General features: G+C 40.7%; 1 protein-coding gene and 4 pseudogenes across 5 annotated transcripts; 4 read left to right on the top strand and 1 right to left on the bottom strand.

Annotated features, from left to right (window-relative positions):
* Positions 1-374: 374 nt before the first annotated feature.
* Positions 375-3,744, top strand: AT2G14030 (annotated as a pseudogene; the record flags this gene model as incomplete). Its single annotated transcript has 1 exon — positions 375-3,744.
* A 995-nt stretch (positions 3,745-4,739) lies between these two features.
* On the top strand, positions 4,740-5,225 carry AT2G14020 (annotated as a pseudogene; the record flags this gene model as incomplete). Its single annotated transcript has 1 exon — positions 4,740-5,225.
* Positions 5,226-5,985: 760 nt separating this feature from the next.
* AT2G14010 lies at positions 5,986-10,691 on the bottom strand (annotated as a pseudogene; the record flags this gene model as incomplete). The annotated part of the gene is made up of 11 exons: positions 5,986-6,405; positions 6,556-6,640; positions 6,724-6,830; positions 7,312-7,392; positions 7,467-7,553; positions 7,630-7,743; positions 7,862-8,161; positions 8,349-8,900; positions 9,834-9,928; positions 9,974-10,254; positions 10,312-10,691.
* Positions 10,692-13,026: 2,335 nt separating this feature from the next.
* AT2G14000 (retrotransposon ORF-1 protein) lies at positions 13,027-14,412 on the top strand (the record flags this gene model as incomplete). Its single annotated transcript, NM_126972.1, has 2 exons — positions 13,027-13,557; positions 13,903-14,412. 2 exons carry the CDS (start codon positions 13,027-13,029, stop codon positions 14,410-14,412), a joined length of 1,041 nt encoding a protein of 346 aa, NP_179016.1.
* A 3,065-nt stretch (positions 14,413-17,477) lies between these two features.
* AT2G13990 lies at positions 17,478-22,311 on the top strand (annotated as a pseudogene; the record flags this gene model as incomplete). Its single annotated transcript has 1 exon — positions 17,478-22,311.
* Positions 22,312-22,957: the final 646 nt, after the last annotated feature.

Raw genomic sequence — 22,957 nt, 5'->3', positions numbered from 1 at the left:
ACCTGTTTGATGCGACATTCGTGAAGAGATCTTCTCGCCGCCCTCGGGTGTTGGGAGGGAAATCATAACCTTTTCAAATTCACGTGGCTGGAAATGGGTCAGCAACTGTTGCCCAAAATTCATAGACCACTGTAGCTCTAAAAAAAGTTCAACTTTTCTATATAAGATAATAGATGGCAAGATATCATCTCTCACACCTCTTCTTCTATCTAAAAAACACAAACGAAGTATCCAATAACATCTCAGAGGTCGATCGTTGTTGTTTTGGTATGCAATTAATGATTGTTCTTTTTGTCTACCTTGGTGTTGTATTAATAAATCGCATGGTGATTTTATATGGTATTTAATGCAACCCTATTGATGTGTAGGTACCAATGGTTATTATAACCGAAATAACCGAAGACCGTTATGTCCGGACGGTGAGTGGAACATGGGCAATCGGAGCTGATGGCACATGGATATTCATAGCAAACCACAATAATGCTGTCAGACGGTTGAGTATTCGTGAAGGTGAAAAGCTGTCATCAGTTCGGGAGATTGTTAGAGAAGCGTACGGCCAGGAATACATGGGATGTCAGCTACACATGACATATCAATGGCCTGATTGGATGGACATGGAGGCTACCTTTGGAGGACGAACGAAGCCAGTAACCATCGCGACAGATGAGACAATGGGTGTTTTCCTAGCTATGCGTTTTGAGTTGGATGACTTGAGTTTGTTTGTCTCTAAGCTAACGGTAGATGGTGTTCCGGTTGATGATGGAATGAGTCAGACATCGAGTTACGGGTTGCCAGCTAAGGGAAAATCACCATTGTATTGCAATGAGGAAAGATCTCCTAACTACGAGTCCTCCATTTTGACAGGTACAGAAGGTGCAAACATGGGTGACTCTTCCTCCAACGTACATGCACAACCTGCGGGAGCTACTGTTGAGCCAGCTTTGACTTTGGAAACAAATCAAAGTATGGACACAGCGAGTGAAAAGGCAGATGAGGTAAACAATCAGTAGTTCAATACATTCTAATTACCAAGAAGGTACAAAGCTTATATCAACTCTGTTTACGCAGGAGGAAGACTCAAATCTTGTTGAGGCAGATTTCCTGGCAAATCTAGGGCTACCGTCAATTAATCTGGCAACTGATAATTACGGCTTTGACAGCGGAAGTGAAGGGTACAACGACGAGAATGACTATGACGGGGGAGAAACTCTTAAGGAGTCCAACTTTTTCGGACCGTCGGCGACAATCTTGACCGAACCTCTAGGTGTACACTTGGACCTACAGGTCCCACTACAACAGGCTCTTGAAGACATGTGCATTAACTTCGCATCTTTCAACAGGGATGCGGCGCCAACCCTTGATGAACAAGGAGAAGAAGGTACCAATTGCATAGCATGCTATTTTCGTATAAACACATCAATTTATATATAATTTGATATCGAGTACCTATAACATATCTTGCACATTCTGTATCCGTCAAGGGCCTACTTATTTCTGTTCCATATAGTCATGTATGTTGCTAAATAGCATGTGATACATTGAAAACTATTGTTTTTTTGGTTTATAACTAAGTTACATCGGATTGATAGGTACAATAATTTATATTTACTTTGATATAACGTAACTCTAACAAGTCATGCTTACTTATATCGTGTACTTTCTATTTACTTTTTCATTTAGTCATGTGTATTGTAATATCATACATTAGGTTGGAACACATTGTTGTCTGATTTGATAGCTAAGTTAAGTAATTTTTTTACAGGCCGTGACGGGATGGAACTAGCAATTCGGGATGTTGTGTATGAAGGTGACGAACTGTTTGTCGGCCGGGTATTCAAAAACAAACAAGATTGCAATGTCAAATTAGCAGTACACGCACTAAATAGCCGTTTTCATTTTCGCCGTGATCGCTCCTACAAGAAATTAATGACTTTGACATGCATTTCTGAATTGTGCCTTTGGCGTGTGTACATTGTCAAATTGGAGGACTCGGACAATTATCAAATTCGAAGTGCAACACTTGAGCACACTTGCACAGTCGAAGAACGGAGTAACTACCACAGGGGAGCAACAACGAGGGTAATCAGGAGCATAATTAAGTCAAAATATGATGGCAACACACGGGGGCCAAGAGCTGTAGACCTACAACGAATCCTTCTAACCGATTATTCGGTTAGAATTTCTTATTGGAAGGCATGGAAATCAAGAGAAATAGCTTTAGAGAGTGTGCAAGGCTCAGCTACGAATAGTTTCAGTCTGTTAACGGCCTACATTCATGTCTTGCAGGAGGCCAACCCTAGTTCAATTGTTGATCTTAAAACTGAGATTGATGCAAAAGGAAATTACAGGTTTAAGTACCTTTTCTTAGCATTTGCCGCCTCAATTCAAGGATTCTCATGCATGAAACGGGTTATTGTTATCGGCGGCGCACACCTGAAAGGCAAATACGGAGGCTGCCTCCTAACGGCCAGCGCACAAGACGCGAATTTTCAAGTTTATCCCTTAGCTTTTGGGGTGGTCGATAGCAAGAACGACGACGCGTGGGAGTGGTTTTTCCGCGTTTTGAGCACAGCTATCCCCGATGGAGAGATCCTAACATTCGTCTCTGACCGACATTCATCCATTTACACAGGTCTGAGAAAGGTAATTTCTACTCTTTGCTGTTTTTTATGTTTACATGTATTTGATTTTAACACTAGCATTTAACATTAAACACACATGATAGTTCATAAATTACGCGATATACCAGTATAACGCATGCGATAGTAAATAATAAATGGTATTCCTTGTTTCTTATTAGAGATAGATCTAACGTGTTGCGGTTTTTAACCACTAGCATTAAACTTAGTAAACAAATTAATATTCTTTACATTACATGCTATACCAGAATAACACATGTTATAGTCAATAATAACTGCTATATTACCGCAGGTGTATCCAAAGGCTAGGCACGGCGCTTGCATAGTTCATCTCCAAAGAAACATTGCAACCTCCTATAAGAAAAAACATTTGTTATTCCACGTATCGAGAGCTGCAAGGGCCTATCGTATTTGTGAGTTTCAAACCTACTTTAACGAAGGGATAAGACTTGATCCAGCTTGTGCACGGTACCTAGAGTTAGTTGGGTTTTGTCATTGGACAAGAGCATATTTCCTTGGGGAAAGATACAACGTCATGACAAGCAATGTAGTTGAGTCTCTGAACCCAGTCTTGAAGGAAGCCCGAGAATTACCAATATTTTCGCTGTTAGAATTCATAAGGACGACGTTGATTTCATGGTTTGCTATGAGGCGTAAGGCGGCTAGATCCAAAACATCGGCACTCCTACCAAAGATGAGAGAAGTTGTGCATCAAAACTTTGAAAAGTCAGTCACATTTGCTGTGCATCGGATCGATAGGTACGATTATAAGGTCAGGGGAGAAGGATCTAGTGTCTTCCACGTCAAGCTAATGGAACGCACCTGTTCCTGTAGAGCATTTGATTTGCTTCACCTGCCTTGCCCCCATGCAATAGCTGCAGCAGTGGCAGAGGGAGTTCCAATTCAAGGACTGATGGCGCCCGAATATTCAATTGAAAGCTGGAGAATGTCTTACCAAAGAACAATAAAACCTGTTCATGATGTTGGTGACGTTTTCGCTTTGCCTGAATTAATAGCATCCCTCCACCTGTTCTTTCCAGCAACACGGAGGCCACCGGGTAGGCCCAAAAAGAGAGAATCATATCAAGAGGGAAATTTACGGTAAATGTATTGTTTTTGGACAGAAATTGACTCTATTTGATTGTTGATTTCTCTAACTAGCATGTGTTCTTCGCAGGGACCACAACGTCAACTAACACGTTGTTCCCGTTGCACAGGCGCAAGACATAATCGCGCCACGTGCAAAATGCCCATATAAAGGTTTGCTACATATTTTTACAAAATAGCATGGTCTACACAAAAGTAACAATACTAATTGATTTATTACATCATATGCAGGGGGTGTTGTGTATCGCGTCTTGCTCATGGGTTATAAGTTGTGTAATATATGCAAGGGGAAGTCCATCAAGGATGGAGGTATATGTAAAAGGAAGGGTAACTTGGTTTAATGTACATATTAGCAATTAGATGTTGCGATTAGGGTGGCGCCTAAACGTTACATACAAAATGCAATCAAGGAAATCCCAAATCCTATCGGTGCCGTAATGAAGACGACGTTCTACCAGGCAAAGGAAAATATTTTGTTTTTTGGATTTTGTGTAAGAAACTTTGAATTCTCTCTTTTGTAGATACCCATGCTATTAAGTAAAGACGCAAGTGTTTAATTAAAGGTACATGTTGTAGTGTAAACCAGCATACACAAATTTAGGACCAAACTGACACACAGAGCATCACATTTATTACAACACTTAGAGCAAAATGTTTAAAAGACACATATTGCATTATAGCAATTAATCCATGAAGGAAACACTGCTCAATTAAATAATCATTTTCCATTTACAGATGCTATTTTATTGACAACCATGCGGATAGATCTTAATACATGTTATTATACTGCATCACATGCTATGAACACTGTTTACATAGGATTCTAGTCCCACTTGAAATATTTTAATAGAATCCAATAAGTTCGCTTCCACCACACATTATCTACCCACCACAAACCCCACATAAATGTGTGTATATACACTCCACCATTATTGCCTTATATATACATGTATTTCCCCGAACAATGAATAACGTAATCATCCCTATACACACATGATAGCTCGAGTTGAAATGAGACAGTACAGACAAAATCTTGTACTTATGCGGGTCGGTGGGTTGTTCAGAAAACAATTTGAGAACGCATTGGAGGCAAACAACCCCGAAGCACATTACTTGGAAGGTCTAAGGTACGCGTGTTGGGAAAAAGATTTAGACATGGCTGAAAAACACATTTTCAAAGCGATTAACAAAGTAGATGAGGCACTGTTTGTTATGGCTATGTTGACAATTTGTGGTGGAGAGAAGGAGCTAGGAGATTTTTTCCCTGAACAGTTGTTTGCACAATCTTGGGGCGAGGTATTGGCTATGGGCGACTCTCTATTTGCAGCTCTTGAGCGCATGGCGGTGCGTCAAGGTACAACTTACATGCTTACATGGAATGGGGCCCATCCCCCATATGTATCAATCCACAACCTATATAATAGGTGCGAAGAGTACTACATATTCTTTTGTTCCAAAGAATTCTGTCGGTGTTGTTAGCTATTAGAAGCTACTCATCCTAATCGGCCGATAACATGATATGAACGGGTTTTACATGTTGTATGTCTAACGTTTTAGTATCTGTGGAAACGTGTCACCAGTCGGGTAACTCTAAAAAATAACGTGATGTTTTCTGACATTACATGTTGTATGTATGTTGTGTTATGATTGTTATGTCTGATGTCTCGTTGTTTGATTTATATTATTTAAATATTAATAAATAGTTTCATTTGCATACGTATGCTTTGAAAACGTGGCAAAAAAAAGCAATTGTATGCTAACAGAACATGTCAAAACAATAAAAGGCATGCTACAAATTAAAACTTCATTTACTTATCATATATATTAATTAAGAATGTTTGTTTAAGATCAAATAATTTAAAAATGTAACTATGTTTATCTAGTTGTACGCTAACAAAACATGTCATAAACTTTAAAGGCAAGCAATTTCGATTAAACATGATTGTTACAAGCATATATATTAACAATTGTTGGGTTTAAATATCTAGAGAGTACGAAGACGTAATTATCATAGACGCATCAGTTTTAATGCATATGTATTTTAAAAACACATGTCATCAAAGTAAATTCTATGCTACATAAAACAATATCAGGTAGTAATTATATAAACATACACAATAACGCTACATCGAAACAACATTAATATCCAAGGAAAGGTCTCTACAAAATTACAGAATGAGGTGATAGTAATACAAGAAACTAGGTGCAGTTTGCGAGCGTCCCATTAGCCAACTCATACCTAGCAATAAGCCTGTGAAACTTCATTTTCTCTGTTAACAACAAAAGCTTTCAATCGAAGTTTCTTTTCCCCACCATTCTTTAAAGCAAAACGAAATAGGTAAGGTAGCATTTCAGCTAAGGGCAAAAGGATATTCTTCAACTTGGTTTCACGCCATAATCCTGTATAGCAGTCTAGAACAGTAATGACTCTTGAATTCACATCAAGACATAGCCCCACCCAATGCTTTGAGTCGACGAGAAAGGGAAAGTAGACCCTTTCAAAACCGGAGTGAGTGCATTCTAGTAGATCATGATCAAACCCATACATTCCCTTGTCAGCTGTCTTCGAGAATTTTAGGTAATGCTTGCATAATTCATTGACAAATGTAGAATCAATGAATGCTACATCCTGCTGCTTTTCTATGATATTTTTTGCTCCCTAATCAATCCTTATGCAGTTTATGAATAAGTTCATAACCTGAGAAAGAGTAAATGGAGTTAAGGATTCTTCATAGATGAAAATAAATAGCTGTTTATTTAAATCTGCCATATATATATATATATATATATATATATATATATATCATACCAAACTAGGCACGACTGCCTTCAATTCTACAATATCCCGGAGTTCCGTTGAAGACATGGTCCGATCAGCACCAAAATCAATGGGCCTAAAACACCGGATAGATTGGTTATAATTAAGTTAAGTACCATGGAATGAAATAGTAGCATAACAAAGATGAGGAAAAAATACCTAGTCAGTGTATATAAACGATTTATCTTAGCAATGCGGCTAACATCATCACCAAAGGTAACCGTCCTACTACTCGTGGAGGATGAAATACGTGTTACAGGTTTGAGCTGAGAAAAATGGAAGATAAGTTAGAAATAATATGAGATATATACTAAATTCAAAGTATTTATTTAAAAGCATGTAATGTTTTATATAATGCTTGATGTTTGCCCGCATAAGCAAATGTAAAATATGCACTATATTTTTTTTAATAAAACATTGTTCTAATTTTTCAACATGCACTTTATAATTAAGACATGCTGTTTAAAAATATAAAACCTTGTCCAACTTAAATCAATCGTGTTTAAAAAAAACTCATGACCAACTACGACGAGAACTAATATAAACTAATGTATGTTATATAGTTATAAAATATGTCTCTTAGTTTTATAACAAAACCATGTGAACTTTAGACATATGAAACGTTGTGGAAATAAAATCCGCTATTCAAAAAAAAAACTATAACCAGATAAACTGAGTTCTAACAATAATACCCCTTTGAACCTATGGAATTCATATCTACTAAGACTCTAACACATTCATAGCAACCTTGTCATCGCGGGCCACTACTTCAGTTGGCGGGGAGCCTGGGTCCGAAGCATTTCTCATCACCGAGCTGGATAAATTGGCCTACATCGTGGGGGAAACATTAAAATGTGGTACATTACATCGCACACACGGTATTTTAAAAATTCAGCTCTTACCTCATCATTTAAACCAGGAGGATCAGATATTCTTTCTGCATATCTCTCAGAAACAATGTCATCAGCCGATGGTTTGGATAAATTGGCCTACATCAAACCCACAACATAAATATGTGGTAAGATGACATCAAACAAACTAACTATACAAAGAATCAGCTCTAACCGCATCACTTATAGTAGGTGGGGCAGCGGTTGTTTCTTCATCTTTCCCTGAAACAATCTCATCATCTTGTGGGTGTGGTCTGGTTTTATCATTGCTATTCTCATCTGCCTCAAACTGGAAAACCAAAAACAAACTTCAATGAACCAAATAGGACCAATTAATTGGGAAAACATGTTAATTCAATAACTTGCAAAGAGGATGGGTTCTTAGTTCCAAAAGCTGAATGCAATACCATAGATGGTTCCGTGATGTTTGGCTCCGATTCAATATAAGCAGTGTCTTCTGTGTCAGGATTAAGTGGAGACTGGAGTTGGGGAGCTTCATCTGGAATTGATGTTTCATTGCTTGAAGGACTGTCATGATTTCCATCCTGAGGTACTTCATCGGAGTCGCCAACAATCCCAGAACCTTTAACTTGGGCGATCGTATCAGCTTGAGGTGATAATGGTTTCTCTACTGAAGCAGCAATTTCTCCTGATCTAGTGTCCACCTCAACAGGTGGAAGGGTTGGTCGACGTTGTACTAGTGTGTACTCTCCTCCTCTTTTGTACATGACAAAAAGTTATAAAATTAGTAATTGGTAACAGATAGTAGGTAAAAGAAGATAACCTTATAAATTATTACCAGCGAACTACGGTTCAGTTGCTTTGCCTTTGGAAATGAGCGATGTTTTGTATTGTCGGCTGTGCAGATGAATCATCATTGATATCTTCCATCACTTCCCCTAAAACTTGATCAAGAATATCTGTTGCACTATTCTTCATTGTATGCACTCCCATAGATGTATCCAGATCAACAACAGATCCTCCCTTCCCACCCAATCCAGGACGTTGAACCTCTTCATACATGTGATGTTTGCCATGAGTTGCTCTCAGTAAGCTGCTTAATCTAGCCTCCGAATCAGCTATAGCCTTCAACATACGAGACTCCATTCGCTTGTCTTTCTTGTCAATATAGTTTTTGATCGAGTCTGGTATGTTAAACTGGCCTTCAGCTTTACGAGTTTTGGAGGAGCCATCCATGGTTCCATCAGTTTGATAGTTGTCATCATCACCACAATCATGAGTGCTACAAACATCGCTGTTGTCATTCCTTTCATCAGGCAACGAATCAGGGACTACACCACCTAAGAACATGGATCCCTTAAAAAGGTGATCCTCTCTAATAAGTTGTAATAAGCTGTCAACACGAGGGTCAGCTTCGTCATCAATCCACCCTCTCGAGAAAGGGTCACCATTAGCTGTACCACTCATAACAGATGTGACTTTGGTCTGCAAAAAAATCAAGATTTATTACTTTAAAAACATGCTATTGTTATAAATAAAGAAGGTTTAGTTTTACTTTTAAAAGCCAGAGTATATTGATAAATAGCAGATGATATAAATTTAAAACAATAATAATGTAGTAAAATAGCTAATACATTATTACGTTATCCCCTAAACCAACTAAATTTACACCCAACTACAGACGAAACATAACACGGGTGATTAAATTAAAGCATGTTACATATATTTCCAACATGCGTTTTATCAATAAATCATACTAAAACACATAATGTAGACTGATTTTATTAAATCTCTAACACTACCCTTAACGTAATGCAATATGAAACTTATGTAAAATAGCTAATATATTATTACATTATCCTATAAAACAACTACTCCCTCCGTCCCACTAAGATGAATTTTTTAGAAATTTCACATTCTTTAAGAAATATTGTATAAAGATAATTTTAACCTCTTAATATACTTTAAAAATAATAATAAATATTTATCTAATTATTTAGTAAGGGTAAAACGGGAAAACAGTTTTAAAATTTGCATTGGAAATATAAAACTTCTATCTTTGTGGGACAAATATTTTTCCTAGAAAATTTATCTTTATGGGACAGAGGGAGTAGATTAAAACCCAACTCCAGACCAAACATAACACAGTTGATTAAATTAAAGCATGTTACATATATTTAAAACATGAGATTTATCAATAAATCATACTATACCCTCAAATAATGTAGACTACTTGTATTAAATCTCTAACATTACCCTTCACATAATGCAATACCAATAAGTACAGGATTTTAGGTTAATACATGCTAGACACTTTAAAATCAAGTTATGGAGAATTTAGGTAACTACAGTTGTGTATAACATGATATAAAAGTAAGATACTATGTATTTTATAAAAGCACGAAATGCACTGATTACCTGGGACTGCCTATCGACTTTCCAGACAATATCCAACTTCAAGCTCCATAGACGCTCAATTTCCGTCTGTGTTTCCTCCATCTCTGAGTCATCATCTTCGTCAACCTCAGGGAATTACAATTCCCTAATTCGAGGCACACTTTCAAGGAACAACAGTTGGATTGCGTGTGAGAATCCCTGAACCGTGACAGATTTCCGCATAAGCTTATCAGCACCCCTTGCTGTAACACTCTTCAACGTCAATAAAAAAAATGTAGTTCCCCACGGATGTTTAAGAAACATATCTAGATTTTCGGCCATGTCCGCATGTACCGGAGATATTTTGCTTCTACCCGACGTTGGGCACAAGACGCCATCAATGAGGGCTAGAGCAGCGTACCGTAGACGAATTCCTTGATCTTCAACCATTCGTTTCTTCAGCCTACCAACAACCCGCTCAACAGATACATCACTCCAGTCAAATAAGGTGTACTAATACTTGTCAGGAAGTAGTTTTTGTTTCCCCTTCCTCTCTTTGACATGAGGGAGTTTGTAGCAGTTGAGCCTAGTTACTCTTTTAAACTCAGATATCGAAAACTGAATTGGGGAACCAGAGAATATTACCCAGATTTTATTTTGCTTGCTAACAACTAGCTGCCTCGTTAGCAGAAAGTGAATAAGCTTTCCAGAATACGCGGCTCCCTCCGGGATATCAAATAATTTTCCAAACTGTGATTCCCTTAGAATCTTCATGTCCTCCTCATCTAAAGCGTCGGCGATGTTATCGATTAAAGATAACTCACAGTAAGACTGGACTCTCTCACCGTTTGGTTCAGATCCACCCCGAAACAACCGACGAGGAATAGGGTGGTTCGCCATCTAGAAACAGTATTAGCGTATACAGGTTTCACCTGTGACGACAAGAACTTAACTTGCTTATCAACAATTACTAACGAATTAAAATTTGTGGAAGATACTAATTGTGAGCTTAAAAATCCAGATCTAACAATATTTACCTTCGGGAATGATGGATTCGACCCCGCATGTAGCACAAACACTCGAAAGCTGCAAATACCTTCCACAAATCGGCAGATTTTAAACGGGATTCCAATGTCGCATGTCGTTTTTTTTTCTCTCCAGTTATGTTCTTCAACAGAGAGAGAAACGGAAGAGGCGCTAGGATTTTCTGTTTTTCTTTTTTTCGTCTGAAGGATTTCATTGATTGAATGCGTTTGAGTTATACATAGCCAAAAAGGAATAAAATCCTTTTGGAGACAAAGCCGGCGGGTACATAGAAACCCCCAGAGACATGAGGCCAAAAAAGGCGAACAAACAAATCAAGCCTTAGAAGAAAATATACAAAGATAACAGCTACAGAAGTAATAGCTAAAGCCTCCAAAGCCACAACACTGAAAACTCCTCCCAACAAGCAGCCGACTAACACTTCCATAGAACAGTTTGGCGCTGAGGAGAGGTAACTGACAGGAGTCTCGAAAAGAGATTTAATACGACCATCTCCACAGCAGAAACGAAGACGACGAAACAAGAAGAACAGAACACAGAACCTAACCACCACAACCGCTTTAGCGCCAATGAACATGAGAAGGCGAAGGATCATGGAAGACCTTGAGATCGGAGAGGGGAAACGCCAAATAGAACCACTTATCCTTACACACGGACCTTCAAAGACCCAGCTAAACTACTTCCTGGCAAGAGATCGACCCACCATAACGTCCAGAACTCAGCCGGGAAACCAAAAGAGGTTCCAACAGAGAGCTAGTAGATGCCATTATAGGAGGCTAGCATCCGATTGAAGAACCCACAAAATAGAACCTTCCACCAAGTCACCACACCGAAAACCAAGAGGAGGATAGAGAGATAGGCAGAGCTAGGAGTCAAACAAGGCTACCCAAAAGCTGAACTTGAGGCTTCAAACCATAACCAGTCAAAAAACACAGCAAAACACAAACCCTAGAAGTCACTCAAACTCAAAATCGGAAGAAGAATCCGCATACAAAGAGGCCGTTGCTGCAGTACTAAAGGGATAAACAGAACTAACTCAAGGAAACGAAACGCCGACTAAATATACGCCCCAAACGAGACAGCACCACCGCAAAGCCAACAAAATCCAAGAACAGTACTCAATAGATCCACATCAGAACCAGCCGGAACATACAACAAATCAACTCCAGTTCCCAAACTAACAAGAACAAGACCGATAGTTGAGACATTAGAACCAGATCAGAACCACAAACCTCCATAACCAGATCGGAGAAACGTGACGGCTCCACCGGGGAATAGATCTGACTACAACGAGCACCGATCTGCCACCTATCCTCCATGATAGTCACCACATCGGAACCACCACGAAAAGGAGAGACTTGAAGAGGAGACAACGAAACTAGGGTTTGAGAAACTAAATCAAAACAAAGAAGAACTAAGAGAGAAGAAACTGAAATTATTAAGAACAGGACCGGCGACAGTGCTATGGAAGCCACCAATCACCGGCCAAAACGAGGAAGAAGATGGCCTTGACGGCTAGGGCGAACAAGGAGAGGGGAGAGAGGGGAGAGAGGTCGGGGGAAATCCTTGAGCTAGGGTTTTCTGTTTACAGGGGGTTTTCTGATATATATGTAAATTATTCATTTTCTTGAAATTGTAGTCTATATCGGTTGCGTCCTCAAACCAACTTTGTGCTCCAGATGATTTCAAATTTCAAAATTTAAAATGATATGCCTATGAAGCTATTTGTCCCCTCAATCAAAAACCTATTGTAGGGAGATGAGAGTAATTTAAAGTTGGTTTCCGACAGGTACTATACGGCCATAGTTAGTTTGTACATTCTTTTCAAATCCATAGCCATTTATTATAAATTCTCTAATTTATTTTGATTGGTAAGAATTTGAAGTTTGATGGCAAGTATTGATTTTAGTTTGTTTTATAAAAGGTTAGACACATTTTTATGTTGATTAAATGGTTGTTTTGTATTCAAAGTTAGTAAAATAGAATTTATATCTAAATGGGTCTATAGGTTTAAATGGGAAACCTTAATAGACCTTAAAATTAAATAAGTTTAAATGGGGTGGGGTTAAATTGGTCGGCTTTTAAATGGGATGGGCCTTTGAACTTGATTATTCATGATGCATTGTTTAGTTTTGGGCCTTTGAACTTGATTATTCATGATGCATTGTTTAGTTTTGGTAACTAAAATGCAATGATTAATTTCTTTGATTTGTTTTTAAGTGATTTCTTGACTTCACTTCGTCTCTTTTGCAAGGTATGGGACGAACAAACGACTCTGCAGGCACTGCTCGAGCACGTACGAGCAATTCCGGGGCACTGCCAAAAGAAGATCCTAACAAAACTTCTTGTTACCGACATATGGGATAAGGAGGACACAAAGCTATTGGCAGCTTTGAAACATATTGATGTGAGGCCAACGCGAGTTGCTTGCAGACCTTCTCTACAGGTACTTGGCCTGTACAATGATGTCGTGACGGTGTTTCAAACACACGGTATGGGATGGTATCGGGAAATAGATGAGGATGTATATCCTAAACTTGTGAAGGAGTTCATTGCCACATGTCGCCTCACGTACGCAAATCCAGAGAACCCAAAAGCGAGTCAAGGAACACTCACATTCTTTCTCAACAAAAAACATTACAACAAGACAATGTTTGAGATCTACGACATGTATGGATTTACGAAAGGAGAAGCGGTTGAGTTTTCAAAGTTGTCTCCTACGGTTGCTGACAACTTTTGGAACACGATAGCTACAGGAACACGATAGCTAGGCACCTACTCCGATCTTCCAGCTCCTGACACTAATGTAGATGCGGTTGTGTGTGACACATTGGTGAAGATGAAGAATATTGTTTCTAAATCATCCGCGCAGAGCATTTTAGCTAGTACTGCACTTATTCCATTGTTCCTTGGCTGCGATCTAGACCTCTCTAGGGCTGAGTCATCCATTAAATGAGAGCGAATGGACTTGGACTACCTGATCATACCAGCTCCCTCAAGCCAAGAAGTCGAGTGTACCATTTATGGGCAGAGACGATAACAATTATTTCGCGGGATACCCAACCAGCATATTACTTCACTTCTCTCCACGACAAACCCAGTGTTCGAACATAACGAGCAGTACCTTGTTCCTGACCCTTCTAAGACCGTTCCTCGACGACGCCGGACTGCAGAGGCTCAGCCTACAGATGAGCATGTTATCAGTAACGATGAGATTTATGAGGATTATGCTTATCCCACATCTCTCGCGCACGCTCAGCCATATTTGTTGCTCCCTGAGGATCCAACACCGTACCGCGTTTCACCACCACCAGCAGGTGACGATATCTCACAGCAGATGGCATGGATGATAGCATTGACAAGGAAGAACAACAGTATGATGCACAAGATGTGGAGAGCCATTTCTAGGATCAGGCCTTGTGTATGTACTCGCAGAGGAGGAGTGGATGATGCAAACCGTGAGAACCAGTCTAAGACTATTGAGGATCGACATGCAGAGAGGTTGGTCCCTGCTGCTGGACCTAGTGGAGCTTCTACCTCGCAGCCACCACCAGAGCACTCCCAGGCCGTCGCTTAGGTAGGAGCAGGAGAAAGCCAGGCAAGCCACATAGCTCTAGCAAGAGCCCCACCCACCATCGTTGAGTACTACAGTACCACCCTTTCTTCCCTTGTCATATATCATTTTTATTTTCTTTTTATTTTGATTTTCTTGGGTCTCTGTGGCACCTTTTCTTTGAAATGTTTTCACACCGGGTCGGTGTGAAGCAAGTCGGGGGAGGCTGCCACTTGTCTACTAATCAAGTTTGCATTTTTGATGTTTCTTTGAGTCATTCTATTAGACACCGGTTCCACTCCCCCATCTTGACAAAAAAAAAACGTCTAAAAAAAAAAAGAATGACAAAAAGAAAGAAACGGGAAAGGAGAATGTACGAACCGGAAATGTCGAGTTGTTATTCATATAAATAAGCATCATAGGAACTCATTGATTTGATTAGGATAATATGTGTTGGTTGGTTTGATCCGAACTTAAGGAAAGCTATGTACCACCTAATTGGTCTGTGTCTCACAGTGATTTCGCATAATGACATGCATCCGCCCATAACGTGTTTGATACCCCTTTTGTGAGAGTACACGCCTCTCCTAATGAATGTTAAAAGGTTAAGTCCTTTGATTCTGAAAGTTCTTTTAGATCTCGGGATTTAATTTTGTTGCTACGGTTATAGAAAAGTACAGTCTAGTACGGGTTGATGAATTTTGTGATGGTGGTTTGCAGGCAATTGATAAGAGCATTATTCCGAAGAAAATGGGAGTTCTCATGTTTTCAAACCTCTTCTCTTGATAAGGATATCTGCTTTCCTTAAGGACAAGTAAAGATCTAAGTCGGGGGGAGTTGATGTATAGCGTTTTTGACGGTTTCGAGTCCTGATTTAGTCCGTGTTTTGAGTCGTTTGTCGTGTCGTAGTCCGTCTTTTGCGTCTTTTCTGTTGTGTCTTGAGTCATTTGTAGGTTTTAGGTGTTTAAGCGGGACACAGATGTTTTCGGGACTTATCGGGCTCATTTGGACCAGAAACGATAGCAGGAATCGAGAAACCGGGGTTAGCAACACTGGATCGATCGATCCCAGGTGGAGATCGATCGACCCAACACTCATCCGTCGAAGAAAATCGTCCGCCAGCTCAAGATTGATCGATCAGTAATGTTTCCACACACTCAATATCTTCTTTAGACACCTCTTCTTCGAACGTCATTGTTTATGAACTCTCTCTTCTGTTTTTTTTTTCTCTAGTAGAATAAGTTAAACTATGTGTATATATATATAGAGAAGTTACTCCTCGTCCTTAATCTATTAGGATTTAGTGTACGAAGTTGTTTTCATTTTATTTGTAACTAGTGTATATTCTTGATGATTAGGATTTGAGATCCGACATAATTTAGTTAGTTGTAATAGAGAAAGCATTATTACGAACAAATTTCCTTTTTTCTTTTTAGAATCTGCAATTTTGAAATTAGCTTTCAATTTTTTTACATATATTTTTTTGTTATTTTTATGACTAGATAGTTATAACCAAAATCAAACATAACTAGAAAAAATCTAACTAAATCGAACAAAAATTTCAAAATACACGAGTATATCCTTAAATTTTGTACCAAACTATATTATACCAATTGAATATCTAAAATATCCAAAAATCGAATGGATATCCGAATCTGAAACACTCGAAATAATAACAATGAATCCAAAATTATAATAATTTACCCACCAATATTAGTTATGTTTACACTCGAAATAATAAACATACTTTAAAGAACCAAGTAGTGTCCGGGATCCTCGATAGGGCTGTACTACAGCTCAATATAAGCTCGGCCAGCTCGAGGGGAAGCTTGGCCAGCTCAAGGTTTGCTCGGCCAGCTCGAGGGGAAGTTCGGCCAGCTCAAGGTTAGCTCGGCCAGCTTGAGGGGAAGCTCAGCCAGCTCGAGGGAGTGTCAGTTAGCTCTGCCAGCTCGACCAAGCTAGGAAAGGAGTGAGGCGATTGGGCCGACGGTTGGCCAGGCGGTTGGACGGTTGTGCGGTTGGACGGTTGGGCGGTTGGGCGGTTTTGCGGTCGAACTGTTTCCCCTCTTCTTCGCCAAAAGTCGCCCAAGAACGGTTATGGGCCAAAAGGTGCCTTTTCGGGTGAGAACGGTTACCGCCGAATCCTTATAAATAGAAGGGTCTTGGATGCGATTTGGGACACAGAAAAACACGGGGAAACTCACCAAAACTCTCTAGGGCGTCTTGAAGAGAAAACTACTTAAAAGAGATCGCCTGTTTTTAGAGGCAACTCGTTGGTCTGAGAGATTAGCGAGGGAAAGGTGAGGATTCCATGGTCAACCATTGGAATATTAATTCTGATAGGGCGATCGGTTAATAGGTCGATATAGACTTGTTTGGGCGGGTTATAATCTGTTTTGCATTATCGGGCATAAGCATGTTCATACTCGGCATGATTCGGCCGTTTAAACGGATGGGCTATAGGGAATGCAGCTCGGCAAGGAATCGGAGGATCGTGATAGATCCGACGATTCTAGCCGAACTGATGCGCTTACTTCCTTTCTCCCAATCTGTTTTCCGAATGAGTCATCACCGAAACTTAGCAAGAATGCATGGTTTGATTGTATGCGCTAAGTGAACCAATGTTGTGTGCCTTGTTGGCTTTTTAGGGAAAGAAGGAGATCGTGGAAAGGAATTGGCTTAGGCGCGAGACTCCAGGCCGGGAAGATAAGTGGTGATGGAATTCGGGTAGCTAGGATCGATTATATGACTTGTAATAGCTTATAGGCAAAACTCATAAGTTGTATCGATTCTTGTTTATTCTACTCTTTTGTGCATATGACTCTAGTAATGAATCTCAGAATATGATAGAAACGACATGTGTTAAGGAATGGACCCTAAAATTGGATTTAGCATCGGATCACTAAGTGATCCGTTCGTGGGAAACCTCGCCGGATTGGAATCTGGGAAAGGTACCCTACAAGTTGGTATCAGAGCGATTACGGTTCTAGGATCTTTAGTATGGGGTGGGATAAGACTCGCGGTAGATGTTTTCTTATACCGTAACGATTACTTTTAAGTTTATGTTGCTAACTTTTGAGTTTTCGCATATGGGTAAGAGGGAAAACTCTGGGAGGAGTAAGAAAGACAAGGGTGTTGTAGAAGAGAAATTGGTTTCCAATGAGACGCAAGTCATTGAGGAAACAAGGGTCGAGACAACAAAGGACGGAACTAATCTGGCCGGAACTGTGGCTGGGGAAGACTCCCCGGTTCTTCAAGATCTGGAGAATAGCGATGCATCAGATGGGAAGGAGAATCCGGATGCAACACCATCGGCCCAAGAGCAGTAAGACATGATGAAAGCGATTATGGCACAATTGGCCACATTGACTAAATCCCTTGTGCCGGATCCTGTGGCACAAGCGATTGAGAATCCGAGGGATGATGATTCGGGAGTTGTGGAAGTCATTCCACCATCTCACTCTTCGAGGAAGAGGGGAGACTATTTGAACTTACTCGAGCATGTCTCAAAGTTGGATACAAGGCATTTCACGGTCAGTTCTGATCTGATTGTCGCCGATGAATGGAGGAGTCGACTCAACAGGAACTTTATCTCCACTCCTTGTCGGAGGATTACCGAAAAGACATTGCGATCCACTTCCTGGAAGGAGATGCGCATAATTGGTGGCTAACCGTGGAAAAACAAAAAGGTGATCAAATCCGAACTTTTGCGGACTTTGAGGAGGAATTCAACAAGAAGTTCTTTCCACCAGAAGCATGGGACAGACTTGATGCCTACTTGGACTTTGTATAAGGTAATCGGACGGTGCGTGAATATGACAAAGAGTTCAATTGTCTTAGAAGGTTTGTGGGAAGAGAACTCGAGGATGAGCAATCCCAAGTGCGCCGTTTCATTTGAGGGTTAAGGGTGGAAATCCGGAACAATTGTTTGATTCGCACCTTTAATTCGGTATCCGAGTAAGTGGGAAGGGCGGCCATGATTGAAATCTGGATCGAGGAGGAGAAACTCATGAATCAGGAAAAGATTCTGAATTGCTCAAACCAATCAAACAAGTCCACGAACAAGAAAAGAAAGTGGGACAAGGTGGATAACACCAAGTCCGATTCTAAGCGCGAGGAATGTCCGACTTGTAGAAAGAATCATAGCGGAACTTGCTGGAAGGCCATAGGTGCATGTGGTCGGTGTGGAAGCAAGGACCATGCGATTCAAAGTTGCCCAAGGATGGATCACGGGCAATCAAAGGTTCTGGCAATGAACCAAGGACTTGTTATCATTGTGGGCAAGCATGGCACTTTAAGAGAGAGTGTCCAAAGTTGGATGCCGAGAAACAACCTGGGCAAGGTGGGAATCGCGGAGGTAATGGACTACCGCTCCCTCCAAAGAGGCAGGCCGTAGCACCACGTGTGTATGAACTATCGGAAGAAGCTAGAAACGCTGGGAACTTCAGGGGGGGGCACTGGTAAGCGTAGTCAACTTATAAATTCTTTCGTGCATTGGATTGCATCATGCATAATGGGGATAGGGTACTCAACATTCTAAGGGAATGTGTAGGGACCTTGAGAGTAGGTGACGTAGAAAAGCATACTCTATTTGATTCTGGGGCTACACATTGTTTTGTGAGTCCGGAAATGGTTGAAACATGTGGGTTCGAAAAAGAACCAAACACCGAATATGGAATGGTTAGAGCAGCCAGCGGACAAGCAATGTATCCGTCTAGACTGGTTCGAGGCATCTCAGTTGTAGTGAACAGTGTCAATATGCCCGCGGACCTAATCATCGTCCCATTGAAGAAATGCGATGTTATTTTTGGGATGGACTGGTTGGAAAAGTACAAAGCTCACATTGATTGTCACTGAGGACGAATACAATTCGAGAAGGAAGAGGGTATGTTGAAATTCCGGGAATAAGAACAACCTCGGGAAGTTTAGTAATCTCGGCAATCCAGGCTGAAAGGATGCTTGAGAAAGGGTGTGAGGCATATTTAGCCACGATCACAACCAAGGAAGTGGGGGCGAATGCGGAGTTGAAAGATATTTTGATCGCTAACGAGTTTGCGGATGTGTTTGAGGCCGTAAGTGGTATTCCACCAGACCGATCCGACCCATTCACTATAGAACTCGAACCCGGAACGATTTCTATCTCTAAAGCTCTGTACCGGATGGCGCTTGTAGAAATGGCGGAGCTAAAGAAACAATTAGAGGAGTTGTTGGATAAAGGATTCATTAGGCCGAGTAGTTTACCATGGGTTGCACCGGTCTTGTTCGTAAAGAAGAAAGATGGTAGTTTTAGACTATGCATAGATTATCGGGGATTGAATACAGTTACTTTGAAAAACAAGTATCCTCTACCCCGGATATATGAGTTATTGGATCAATTAAAAGGGGCGAAATGGTTTTCTAAAATCGACTTAGCCTCGGGATACCATCAAATCCCAATAGATCCGAGGGATGTTCGAAAAACGGCCTTCTCGACACGTTATGGCCACTATGAGTTTGTGGTGATGCCGTTCGGGCTGACGAATGCACGAACAGCCTTCATGAAGATGATGAATGGTGTTTTCCGAGAATTCCTAGAGGAGTTTGTGATCATCTTTATTGATGACATACTCGTTTATTCGAAGGATGAAGGAACCCATCAAAATCATATAAGGGCGGTTTTGGAGAGACTAAGAGGACATAAGCTGTTTACAAAACTAAGCAAATGTTCCTTTTGGCAAAGGCGAGTTAGGTTTCTCGGGCACATTGTGTCGGATAAGGGAGTCTCCGTGGATCCTGAGAAAATTAAGTCTATAAAGGACTAGCCTTGGCCAAAGAGTGCGACCGAGATTAGGAGTTTTCTGGGTTTGGCCGGGTACTATCAGAGATGTGTGAAAGGATTTGCGAGCATGGCTCAACCCATGACTAGACTTACCAGCAAGGACACTAAGTTCCAATGGTCGGATGAGTGCAAAAAGAGCTTCGCCGACTTGAAGTTGATGTTAACAAGTGCTCCGGTGCTAACCTTGCCGGAAGCGGATGAGCCATACATGGTGTACACAGACGCATCAATAACGGGATTAAGATGTGTCCTTATGCAAAAATGTAGTGTGATTGCTTATACCTCACGGCAATTGCGGAAGCACGAGGGCAATTATCCTACGCATGATTTGGAAATGGCTGCCGTAGTGTTCGCCTTGAAGATTTGACGATCTTACCTCTATGGTGCCAAGGTCCAAATCTTCACCGATCACAAGAGCTTTAAGTACATATTCACCCAGCCTGAGTTAAGTCTACGGCAGAAAAGGTAGATGGAGTTGGTGGCGGATTATGACTTGGATATCGCTTATCATCCCGGGAAGGTGAATCAAGTGGCGGACACCTTAAGTCGGAGACGATGTGAGGTAGAAGCAGAGAAGAATCATGAAGCGTTAGTAAACATGATGGGGACATTGCATTTGAATGTGTTGTCAAGAGAGTTGGGTGCGGCCGATCAAGCGGACCTACTTAGTAGAATCCGATTGGCCCAAGGGCAGGACAAGGATTTGATGAAATGGGCGGAGAATAATAAAACGGAGTATGAAACTTCAAACAATGGAACCATTGTGGTGAACGTGCGAGTGTGTGTTCCGGCCTATAAGGGGCTAAGGGAGGAAATACTTAGAGAAGCACATCAATCTAAATTCTCCATTCACCCGGGATTACAAAAGATGTATCATGATCTGAAAAGACACTATCATTGGGTGGGAATGAAGATGGATGTGGCAAGCTGGGTTGCCCGATGCTCAACATGCCAACTAGTCAAGGCGGAAAGCAAAGCTCCTAGGGGACTAGTTCAAACCTTACCAATGCCGGAATGGAAATGGGATCACGTGACGATGGACTTCGTAATGGGATTGCGAACAAGTCCATTAAAGCATGATGCGGTATGGGTAGTGGTCGATATGTTGACCAAGTCGGCACACTTTCTGGCGATCGAGAAACCGATAGAGCCGAACGTATTGCAGAAAGGTACATTAAAGAAATTGTTCGGCTACATGGGGTACCCGCGAGTATAGTCTCTGACCGGGATACTCGATTCACTTCAAATTTTTGGAGGGCTTTCCAAAAAACCTTAGGAACAAGAGTGAATATGAGCACGGCGTACCATCCTCAAACCGATGGGCAATCCAAACGAACCATTCGGACTCTAGAAGATATGCTAAGTGCATGTGTTTTAGATTGGGGTGGAAACTGGGAAAAGCATTTGACGTTGATAGAGTTCGCATACAATAACAGTTACCAAAGAAGTATTGGTATGTCGCCTTACGAGACATTGTATGGAAGGGCACGCCGGACGCCTTTATGTTGGACGCCCGTGGGCGAACGAATGCTATTCGGTCTAGGGATTGTGGACGAGATGAATGAAAAGATGAAGTTTCTTAAGGTCAAGTTAAAGAAAGCTCAGGACCGTTAGAAAAGTTATGCGGATAAACGTCGAAAAGAGTTAGAATTCGAAGTAGGAGATCTAGTGTATCTAAAGGCAGTGACTTACAAAGGAACAGACGCTTTTCCAAGAGGAAAAAGCTTAGTCCGAGATACGTGGGGCCATACAAGGTGCTCGAACGGATTGGGGCAGCGTCCTACAAGCCCGATCTACCACCAAAGTTAGTGGCGTTTCATAAGGTTTTTCACGTATCGCAACTTAAGAAGTGCCTAAGCGAATGAGATGACCCTATGGAAGATGTTCCTGCCAAATTAGAAGGAAACTTGATGATGAAAGCAAAACCTATTCGAATTGTGGATAGATTAGAGAAAGGGACTCAGAAGAAAATCGTGAAAATGGTAAGGGTTGAGTGGAATTGCGGAGATAGAGAAGAAGATACTTGGGAAACTGAAAACAAGATGAAGGCAGGTTCCCCGGAGTGGTTCAAAGAGATGGGTAAAAAGAAACTTGGGTCGGATTCGGCGACGAATCTCATTCAAGGGGGGAGACTTGTAGCGTACGCGATCTTCGATAGGATCGCCGGATGGGACTTGGTCCGAGATTGTTAATATGAAAGCATGTAAAGTGCATAATAACACTATCAAAAAGTTTGATGGTTTTGTTTTTATATAAAAAAGTAATCTGGTTTTACTTTTTCTAAAGCTCTCGAGTTCATATATGTTGATTGTTCAGTCACCCAGTGGAAACCGAACAGTCTTTAGTTAAAACAAAAAAAACAAAAAAAAACAAAAAAAAACATGTGAAGTGAACGTTGTGTTTATTACTTTATTATACTCTTTCCTCCTTGAGATTGCAGTGTAAAGGCTGAGAGATTCTGGAGCTTTGATAATGGCGAATCAACATTTCTTCAAGCCACTTTTTCCTGGCTTTCACAGCCACTTGGTAAATCTTTCTCTACTCTGTATATGTCCCTCTGAGAAGATCATTGAGAATAATGCTTTTGGTTTTGTATTTGCATGGTGCTTCAGACAATTCCTTTAGCCTTCTGATTTGAGAATATAGAAGGAAGAAATGAGCAGAAGACGGCAATGTTAAGGTCAGATGCATCCAAGAAAACCTAGAAGGTGAAAATAGATGGCCAGAGACTTACCAACGGTTGGAAAGATT

This window comes from Arabidopsis thaliana, chromosome 2 (assembly GCF_000001735.4).
Source record: "Arabidopsis thaliana chromosome 2, partial sequence".
Lineage (NCBI taxonomy): Eukaryota > Viridiplantae > Streptophyta > Magnoliopsida > Brassicales > Brassicaceae > Arabidopsis > Arabidopsis thaliana.
This window is presented reverse-complemented; position numbering and strand designations above follow the sequence as displayed.